Consider the following 10,692-nt stretch of genomic DNA (forward strand, 5'->3'; position numbering starts at 1 on the left):
GGATTATCAGAGTGTAGCAAATAACCCAGGCTGATCAAGGAAGATCCTGTGGAAATCTGCAATTGCTCTAGTATTTTTCCACATCAGCTTTTGTAAATGCATCCCATATGCAGATAAAAATGGTAATAATAAGTGGGACATTGACTTTCAGAGCACGATTACCAGGACTCTTGTGTGACTCCCTGCTTGTGAAGCATTGCTGCCTGCACAGTGTTTTCCATTGCTTTGTCCAGGCCCCTCTAACTGGCTTAACCAATGTCACTTTACAGGGTATAACATGCTAAAATACAAGTAGTAAAGGGTGCGGCGGACAGCCTGCAGTCAGCACTTTGGCAAGTACATATCTAATAGACCTAGAAATACCCTGTGGCAGAAATGCACAACTAGCAAAATCAGTTTCAGTGATGTATATTGCATTTAGTGAAGCCATCTGACACTATATCCAAATGCATCATTCAAGAAACCAAAGGAAGCATGATTCCAAGCCAATAACCTGCATTTCTCTGTAACAAATAGTAAGTAAAAACAAAATACAATGCAGAAAAGACATAGTCTACCCCTAAAGATGACAAAGCCCCCTCTCAACTCTTTTTTTAAGGCATTACTGAATGACCTACTTGATAATTCACACAACAATATCTCATTTTATGAGGTAAAATGCACCATCAAAAAACACAACAGTAGACAAACAAAACCTCTTACATGCTGTGTAATATTGAAAAAATGTCTCCTTAAGGAAATTGGATCAGTAAGCTATGATCTGCAAGCTAAATCTCTTAGACCAGCTAGCTAGTTCTGTCCACAAAATCTCTCCCTGGCTCTCTGAATGCATATCTGCAGAAGCAATGAGCTGTGTGCATCTAGACAGTGTGTAACTACTCTACAATATTAAACAGACCTTGTTTTAAAATTCCCACTCATCACCAGCCCGCATCTCTCTTATTTCCTCATAATAACAGTCATGTGCATTGAGGAGTCAAGCTGCACAGATGCTGGGCACCTGAACAGTTAAGTGCTGGCTCTTGCGAACATCTGTTTGAAGTTCACAGAGGGCTGCTACTGTTTCATCAAGTGAGCACTCACAAATATTCTGACCTTCAAGAAACACCTACACTAACATAAGGTCAAATAAAAATTGTGAATATAGTGCAGGAAAAAATTTTTATTAGCTTCAGAGCCAATAACACCTACTGCACTCATCCCATTTCTATTAATTTAACAAATTACCTTCCCATCTCCCCACTACTAATGTACCCTCTTCGATGCTGTGATAGCTCTGTTAGTCGATGACCTTCTGAGTCACTGGGTACATGTTCCCTACTGTTATTCTAATTGCTCAGTCTAATGATTAAAAGAATCCAGATTTATACCGGCATGAACGGGGCAGGGGATGTTTCCATCTCTAAAGTCTACACTAGTGCTAAAGTCTCAGCAGCTGTGATCAATATCAGGAATGTTTTCACTGCTGTCTATGTCAAAACACTGCCAGAGCTGAGATTTCCGCAAAGGTGCATGAGGTCACCAGTAACTTGCTAAAAGTTACTTTGCCAAGTTTCTTGGCAAACTCAAAGATCTAGCAAGACAGAGTACATTGCAGGCATTTTACTTATGTGAATATTATGCACACTTGGTCATAGGAAAGCAAGGTCTTTGGATCTGGGCCCTGCATTCAGAGTGACCAAACGCAGCAGTAAGCTAGAGAAAGAGGAGGCCCAGAATGGACCCTGCCAGCATAGTTTTGGGACAAGGAGCAGTCTAGCTTGGATGGACAATCAAGTATTCCTTCCTCAGCCAAAGCCAAATATCCATCTGGTAAACTAGAGTAGGCTTTTGAAGGCAGATTTTGCTGGACCACAGCCTCTACCTCCATAAGATTTAACTCATCCAAGCCCCTGAATTATGTGTTTGCTGCTAGGATGTTCTACATTGACATTCATGAGAGCAAGTCGCTCACCTATACTGTTTTAAGAAATAGATTTTCAACTAAACTACTAGTCCTGCCAGTAAATAGGACCTGCTTCACAGAATTGTTAAGTTACATCACTTTTATGCACTTACTGCTGTTTGTTCCATAAAGGAATCATTCAAAAAGGGTAAGAAACCCACAGATGCTATTTGCCTCTGAAAAGCACATTGGTCTAACCAAAACAAATTGAGCAGTTGTCCAGTAATTCAGATCTGCTCTTTAAAAACATTTAGGCATTGTGAACATTTTACTATCAGGCATACCACAACAAAATCAGAACATGAGCAAACCATTTGTAACACAGCTCACAAATGTGGCACTTTAAAGGGTAATTAAGGCCTGTTTTGGGCTACTTAGATCAGATTTGGGTGTGTAAGTGGCAATACCATGCAGAAGAAGCACTATACACATATGCATCTTGCCAAAACCATAGATGTTTAGACCCTGCATTTTGCTAAGATGTCAACGTTGGCTCACCACTTCAGTGATGATCTCCAGTCTTGAGAGGATCAGAAACAGCCCCCACACTCTGTACTTTCAGCACACATGACAATCTCCTGGATGCAGTTTAACTTACTGTATGAAGTAGCCATGTGGGACACCTGACACTTCCAGAGAAATCACACATGAAAGCACTGCCATATGCCTTAAACAAGGTGTACTAAAGTAATAAGGAGGCAAAAAGACCTCCATGGTCTTTGCCTTGCTGCAAAAAGCCTCCCTCTGTTTGATCAGTCCTTTACAACAGGTAAGTTACAGATGTCCCCTATCTACTCAACACTGGTCACTGACAGAACAAGTTTTCTCCATGCTGCCTACCTACATGCCACCATCCTGTCATGGACACTTCTCAAACACAGCACAAACATACTGAGGACAAAACCAAAAGAAGCCATGTAACCTTCCACGAGAAAGCCTCTTAAGTCTATTAGTTAAAGCATAACAGTAACCATCAGGCATGCAGGTATTCTTGAAAATCAAGAGAAGAGTTTGCGTGTTCAAAATTGTATGTATATAGACATATTTGTGTACAGACATATGCATTCCTATATATATATACACACACAAATAACTTTTACACACATAATCATGTGTGAGAGGGAGAGAGGGAATATGTCTGATCTATCATTTATTTAGCAATTAGGTAAGTCAGTGTTAGGAATTGTATGACACTGATAAGGCTGTGCGACCACATCTTACCCACCCCCAACACACATGTAGCACAAAAGTTCTTATTCCCTGACCTCAGAAGGATTTTGGCAGATCTAATAAAACTACCAATATTTTATCTAACTCATTCCCCTACATTTGCCAAGCAAAAGGTGTGCTTTTCTTCAGCATATAGAATAATTTTCCTTTGTATAAACTGAATTTTCTCAGTAGAGTTTCTCAGTCTATTGGACTCAGCTGCCCAATTACAATATTTGCAGCAACAAATTATCATGGCAGTGTTGAAGTCAATGGAGCAACACTAATTTACATCATTTGACAATTTTTCGCTGAACCTTAAAATTGCAATATATCCTAGATCTGGTCTAGATGGTGATGAAAGTGCTGCATTTCTAAAAGTCTGCTGAAGTTCCTACTCTAATTCCTTATTAACTAATTTCAACAAATGGAAAACAAACATGTTAATTCACCCAAAAGATCTTGTGAGTGCTAGGAATGTTTGTCTTGCATCGTAACATCTTAACCTCCAGGGTCAGCAGAACAAGAACCTGCCTTTCATATGCATGAGGCAGCATGTGCGTGTGTCCCTCACATTCCTGAGTAATAAGAACCAGCGACTGTCCCAAGGGGAAAAAAAAAAAAAAAAAAAAAAAGAAAAACAAATTGAGTCCTTTTCTCCGTACTCCATTTTTTCCCTCCTTTCTCAGCATTGCTCAGAGCAAGTGCCAGGCAGAGTGGAGATACCAGCTGATTGTCAGGTCAGCTTCCCCTGGCCAGGAGAGAGCAGCATCCAGTAAGAGGAAGGAAAGAGAAGGGGAGTGACAGGGGATTTAACCAACATTTTTATCTTGGGGGGGGGCACCCTAAGTGGTGACAGCATGCAACAGGAATGACTCAGACACAAAGGTTAATGACACAGTTTTCAGCATCCATCTGTGACACATTCATAACTATGGATCCAACACTAGTTTTCCCCTACATACTCTGAACAACTCACCTTTATTCATCCGTCCCATTACCGTAAATTCAAAATACTTGCTGTTGTCAGCTAACGAATACAGGCCAAATATGGTGGCTGTGCTCTTCGGCTGCAGTTTGAATGTTGAGAGCACGTACACGTCATTCAGCGCAGGATCGCCTAGTGCTTGTTGCAAGAAGTTCGTTACCACTCTCTTGTTGGAATATGGAAGAAGATCAAAAACTGAAAAATAAGCAAGTTCCAACAGCAATTTAAATATAATAATGACCAAAGAAAAATGTTGTCTGAAGCCATGTGTATTTGGTTTGCATGGCAAGGTTTTGGTAGTAGGGGGGCTACAGGGGTGGCTTCTGTGAGCAGCTGCCGGAAGCTTCCCCCTTGTCCAACAGAGCCAATGCCAGCCGGCTCCAAGACAGACCTGCCGCTGGCCAAGGCTGAGCCCATCAGTGCCTCTGGGGTAATGTATCTAAGGGGGGAAAAAACTCCAGCAGTAATTGTAGCCAGAGAGATGACTGAGAAGATGTGAGGAACAACTCTGCAGACACCCAGGTCAGTGAAGAAGGAGGGGCAGGAGGTGCTCCAGGTGCCAGAGCAGATATTCCCCTGCAGCTCCTGGAGAAGACCATGGTGTGGCAGGCTGTCCCTCTGCAGCCCATGGAGGTCCATGGTGGAGCAGATATCCACCTGCAGCCTGTGGAGGACCCCACGCCAGAGCAGGTGGAGGTACTCAAAGGAGGCTGTGACCCTGTGGGAAGCCCATGCTGGAGCAGGCTCCTGGCAGGACCTGTGGCCTGTGGAGAGAGGAGCCCATGCTGGAGCAGGTTTGCTGGCAGGACTTGGGACCCCGTGGGGGACCCCCGCTGGAGCAGTCTGTTCCTGAAGGGCTGCACCCCGTGGAAGGGACCCACGCTGAAGCAGTTGGTGAGGAACTGCAGCCCGTGGGAAGGACTCACGTTGGAGAAGTTGGTGGAGGACTGTCTCCCATGGGAGGGACCCCATGCTGGAGCAGGGGCAGAGTGTGAGGAGTCCTCCCCCTGAGGAGGAAGGAGCAGCAGAGACACCGTGTGATGAACTGACCACAACCCCCATTCCCCATCCCCCTGTGCCGCTGCGGAGGGGAGGAGGGAGAGAAATGGGGAGTGAAGTTGAGCCCGGGAAGAAGGGAGGGGTGGGGGGAGGTGTTTTAAGGTTTGGTTTTATTTCTCATTATCCTGCTCTGATTTGCTTGGTAATAAATTAAACTAATTTTCCCGAGTTGTGTCCACTTTGCCCGTGACGGTAACTGGTGAGTGATCTCTCCCTGCCCTTATCTCGACCCAGGAGCCCTTTGTTGTACTTTCTGTCCCCTGTCCAGCTGAGGAGGGCAGTGACAGAGCGGCTTTGGGGGGCACCTGACCTCCAGCCTGGGTCAACCCACCACACCACCCACTGGAGATTGTCCACTCTTTGCTAGTTCCATATGCATACTTTAAAATGAACCCAAGTTGTCCTACCTAAAATAAATAATATGAAAATGAAAATTAACACTATGAAGATCATCTTTACAGATCATCTAGTCCAACCCCTCTGGCATTAGTAGGGACATCTTAGGCAATCTGATCTTCCATGCAAAACTATTCTATGATTCTATCACAATATCATAAAGATTTTGTTGCAACTGATCATTTTTTAGCAACTTTTTTTTTTAAAGGAATTATTGATAAGTTACTATCATAGAAATATCTAGTCTTCAAATTGAAGTACTCAGATATTTTCAAGTATATCACTAAAATTCTCTTCTGAGTATGCACCTCTACAGAGAGCTTTTAAACTTATTTCTGCTTTCATAAATTCAGATGCTTGCATTCACATTTCAATTAGACTGAGGAACTAGCATCAAAATTCTCAGAAAGATTTCCAGTGTACTTATACTAAGAACCATTTTGATGGCATTTACAGGGCACCAATTAAAATGCTAAAAAACCAAGTAAGCAGTATGACGTTTGTAACCTTCTCACTTCACTGACTTCTCAGAAGATATATTACATAAATAAGACTCATCTTTCCCTTCTGGCACAGATAACAAAGACAGACAGGCCTGACAAAAAAATAACCCTGGAGGCACAGTGAAAGCTGTTTCAAATTTTTCTTTTAATTTTTGCACAATGCATCAGCAAAGAGTCTAACATGATACATGTATGTACGTCAGCTACCCCCTTATGATACTGAAACAACAAACTGGGTTTTCCTTCAATGTTCCTAAATCCATGATGTCTCCAAACTCAATAAACTATTCCTCTAGGTTTCTTGATAATCTCCTATTTCAACCTACTGCTATTAAAACAGCATATATATTATACCCTTCCAATAAGGTCTGAGAAATGATGATGCACAAGTGTTATTTAAATAAAAGAGCATATTCAGCCATTGTATACCACTGCCACTCCATAGGCCTGTCATAGCTGGGCCATATTTTTCTCCCACACTGGCACAATACTGCAGAGCTGCCACCGGAGAAGAGCCCTAACACCAGGCAGACAGCAAAGGTGCATGACAGCGCATTGTGCCTTACCTTGATTCCAGCCCATAGTTGTACCACTAAGATTAGTTTCCCAGGTCAAAAATGATGGATCTTGACAGATGAGTCTTTTCTGCCCAGCACAACCTCAAAGCTGTCGTCATGGACTACTGATCCAGTGTTTCCAGACACTACACGCCGGAGGAGACTGAAAAGCACTCAGAGGACAATTCCGTGGGCACACAGACCTACCCACCGGCACAAGGGAAACCCTCTTCCCTTGTATTAGAGCCTGGGTTCATGCTGCTTCCATTGCTCATTCTGGAGCATCCATTCATCTAGACACTAATGTCATTTCCAAAAAAGAAAGAAGTGAAGAGCTTTTTCCTTCATTTTATGAAACCATTGAAATACAGATCATCGCTTAAGTCTACACTTGCACTGGGTCCAAGGATCCCATGACTCTACTGAGAGTTCTCAGGACACAATACAAAAAGAGTCAGGCCCTTGATTTGCATGCATTTGTAATACTGTTGTCAAACAACTAAGAAATATGTATCTGAGATGGACCTGGTCAAAGGACTTCTCTTTCACTCAGTTCAGATTTACAGCATCCCAGGACAACCACTGCTCCCACTGAAACCAGTGACTCAGACAGCAGAGGCAAAAGGCCAGGAATTTCATCACATTTAGCGCAGACAGAGCAAAGCAATTGCCCAAGCAAGAGACAGAAATGCAACTCACTACTCTGTACAGCAGCATTTTTCAGGTAATAATCATTCATGAAATCCAGCTGTGTCTTCTCAGCTGGAGTACCGCAATATAGTATGTAAGTCTTTGACAACACAAAATATAGCTATACATTTTGTTCAGTCCTTCTAGATCTATTGGCTGATTTTATATCAATTCCTGTGAGACTAATTAATCTCTGCTAGAGTCAAACACTTAAAAATATAGGAAAAGTATTATAAAAGTAATGACTAAACACTGGCAAACATCCATCTAACCTTACGGAAAACATTTATTGAAATTTTTGAAATTTGCATATTTAAATGAATGGTCAAGTTGGTTTGGTAGTTGCATTCTATAAAACCCATTACCTCAACCAGATCCTTCGGCACCATGTTATCAAACCACCTCTTAGGATATCTTCACTGACCAGCATGTAGATGCAGTATGTGACCAGATCCATTCTTTAGCAGAAGTTACACACATGCTAGCAAAAGCAGCTAGCAGAAGAGCAATGGGGTTATGGAAACTAATTTTACATACTTAGTAGAGTTGGCAGAGAGATACAGCTCTTAAACCTTACAGAGGCAGTTGCTTGTTTGGAAGGAACAAGAAAAAGAGATCCACAAGAATTTCAGATTTTGTTTTTAGAAGAATCTAATATTTTTGTTCCTCTCCCTGGAAAGGCAGACTTGAAAACAAATGGATAGAAAAGGACTGCCAAAGCTGAAAGGCACAAGCAGCTAGTTTCAATCCGTGCAGCGAGAGTGAGGACTCAGGCATGCCTCCGAGAACGAGCGTGCATACCCACCACGCTAAACCAAGCCCACTCGTGAGACAGATCAGGAATTCTCTCCCCCGCCTGCTTTCTTTGGTTTTAGAAGGGAACTGCTCACCCTCCTATGAAAATACTAACAAGGTATCAGCTACACCTTGAGACAGTGGCAAACCACTCTTTGGAGGTCTGCCCAAAAACATCAAGGCTAGCTCTTCAGATGGGAGCTGAAAGACACAACGGGAAGTCCTAAGAGGAGGCAGCACAGAGGAATGAAATTAGTGGCACAGGAGAGGGCAGAGCTCAAAATAAAAGACCCTTTCTTTCCCTTAATTCTGCTGCCATGTCACCCCAGCTTTTTGAGACCCTCCAAGGGTCTTCTGCAGTCACAGCTAACCATAATAACCATAAACGTAAACACTGCTCCACTGCTGTTAAGCACTTTTCAAGATAATTAATGATGGCTTAGACACCCGGACTGAAACCTTAACCCCACCGCTATGATTTCTACTGACCGTAAGAAGGTAAAAATTTCACATGTTGAGTGTGGGGTCTTTCACTGGCCACTGCCCGCAACAAGCTAGAAATCTGCCTCTGTTTCTTAAAATATGGCAATACTCTGCTTCTCAATATGACAATTTTCTGAAATGTTTTTACATCAAGAAGGACTTTAAAAAAGGCTTTTGGAAATGCAGCTAAATTAATCTGATTGGCCATCTTATAGATCTGCTTCACTTAACTATTGAATAACCGATTAAAATGTCAAACATCATTTCATAAGACAATGGAGGGGGTTAAAAATGCAGAAAGAACCAGGAACAGCTTTAAGGGTCCTGGAGCGGCACCAAGTTACACTAACTACTGCACTCAGCAGCTGAGCAGGTTCCAGTCACAAGCTGCTGCTACTAGGGAGCAATAGCACTCACTTTATGCATGCTCTAAAACAAAGCATCCCCGGACTTACTGTGTGCATAACATTGGCAAAGTAATGCTGGATTTAGAGGGTAGCTGTTTCCCTATGCACTTTATGAAGTAGAGTTTTCCCAATTAGTTTTCATAGCTTAGCAATTTGCTTTGCATTTATGAGAACTTACAACTGAAAAGTGCTGTTCAGACGTTCAACACGTGTACTAGCACCCCTATAAAACCAGACCGCCTTTTGCTGATTTTAGCGGGGATAGCTGATGGAGCGGTCACACCGCGACCTCCTCCGGTTCCCACCGTGGGTCCGGCGGGGCAAAGCAGGGGTGGGGGCGCCCGCGGGGCCGGGGCAGCCCGACGGCAGGGCGGCCCCGCCGGCGCTTTCCGCGGCCCGCCGGGCAGCGGCGGCCCCGCTGCCGGCGACGACTCCGGCTCCCCTCGCACCTGCGGAGCTGGCGACTCCCCAGCCCCCCTTCTCTGCCGGCACAGGGCTCCCAGCGGAGGGAACGGGACTCTGCAAACCCAAAGCCGCCTTGAATGAAAGAAGGGAAAGAAAAGCTTGATCAAACAAGGGAAGCAGGGGCGGCGGGGGCCCTTACCTCGGGGGGCGGGCGGGGCGGCGCGGCCCGGGCACAGCTGCAGGGCGAGCGGCAGGAGCAGCAGGGCGGCGCCGCGCTCGCACCCCATGGCGGCCGCGGGGCGGGCAGGGCGGCGGAGGACGGCACACGTCTCTGCTGCGGGTCCCGCCGTTTAACGGGGGCGGCCCCGGGGCTGGGGAGGGACGGCGGCAGGCGGCAGGCCATTGGCCGGGGCTCCCCCAGCCCCTGGGGGCGGGCAGGGGCCGCGCCGGGCAATGGCCGAGCCCTGGGGTGGACCAGAGGGGAGCCGGGAACGACTGGCGTCGGTGGGGTATCTGAGCTCGAGCAGAGCCGGAGATCTTGCCGAGGACCAGCAAAATCAACACCTGTGGGCATCCCCCCAGAGTCTGTCCTTTGAGGAGCCCTGGAAACTGAAACGTGTTTAATGGTGTTGAATTCAAAATGGATTGGGATGCTCTACGCATGGACTTGGTCTTGGCAGGAATTTAACTTATCCACTTTTCATAACTGAAGAGTGTCACCACAAGGGGTCATGCAGATTGCAGACTGGGGCAAATTTGGTTTCTAGCAGACTGATTGGCGAAGTGAGGAAAGTATCATCTGCTCCTCCGTTTCATTTAGAGAGCTCAGGAGCACAGGGAGAGCTCAAACTGACCGGATTGAGGCTACTGAAAAAGATTGCTTGTCTTAACAACCCCCCAGACCTGATGACTCAACCAAAGTCAGTTTTAAAAAAAACTTCTACTTCCAGCTACAACAATTTGCAGTATTGTGTGTGCCCCCAGGATGTCATGATCCTATTGTTTCTCCTCTACTCCAGAAAATTCTAGCCTCTGCGTTGCTGACGTTAAGAAAGCAGGGGAGAAGGGGAGCAAGCCCCTTGGGGTCTGAGCAGCTGTGCAATCAGCCATGCCACGGGAAACTACCCATCAGGCAGGCCACCCTACCCTCTCCCCCTGTGCTTTCTGCTCACCAAGGCAAGGGTCTCCCACAGGACCCCATGGCAGTAGAAGACCTACAGGGTGCTTCTCCCACTCAGGAGCTGACAGTACATGG

At 45.1% G+C, this 10,692-nt stretch overlaps 1 protein-coding gene across 1 annotated transcript in view; it reads right to left on the reverse strand.

The window, feature by feature from the left end:
• THBS4 (thrombospondin 4) overlaps positions 1–9,748 on the reverse strand; it is a 46,592-nt gene extending 36,844 nt beyond the window's left edge. Inside the window, exons 1-2 of the mRNA XM_054810590.1 lie at positions 9,637–9,748; positions 4,134–4,337 (exon numbers count right to left, since the gene is read on the reverse strand). Of these exons, the coding sequence (XP_054666565.1) occupies positions 4,134–4,337; positions 9,637–9,724 (292 nt within the window). The 5' untranslated portion in view covers positions 9,725–9,748. The remainder of the gene's footprint in view (positions 1–4,133; positions 4,338–9,636) is intronic.
• Between the last annotated feature and the right edge of the window lie 944 nt (positions 9,749–10,692).

Source organism: Grus americana, chromosome Z, assembly GCF_028858705.1.
Source record: "Grus americana isolate bGruAme1 chromosome Z, bGruAme1.mat, whole genome shotgun sequence".
Taxonomy (NCBI): Eukaryota; Metazoa; Chordata; class Aves; order Gruiformes; family Gruidae; genus Grus; species Grus americana.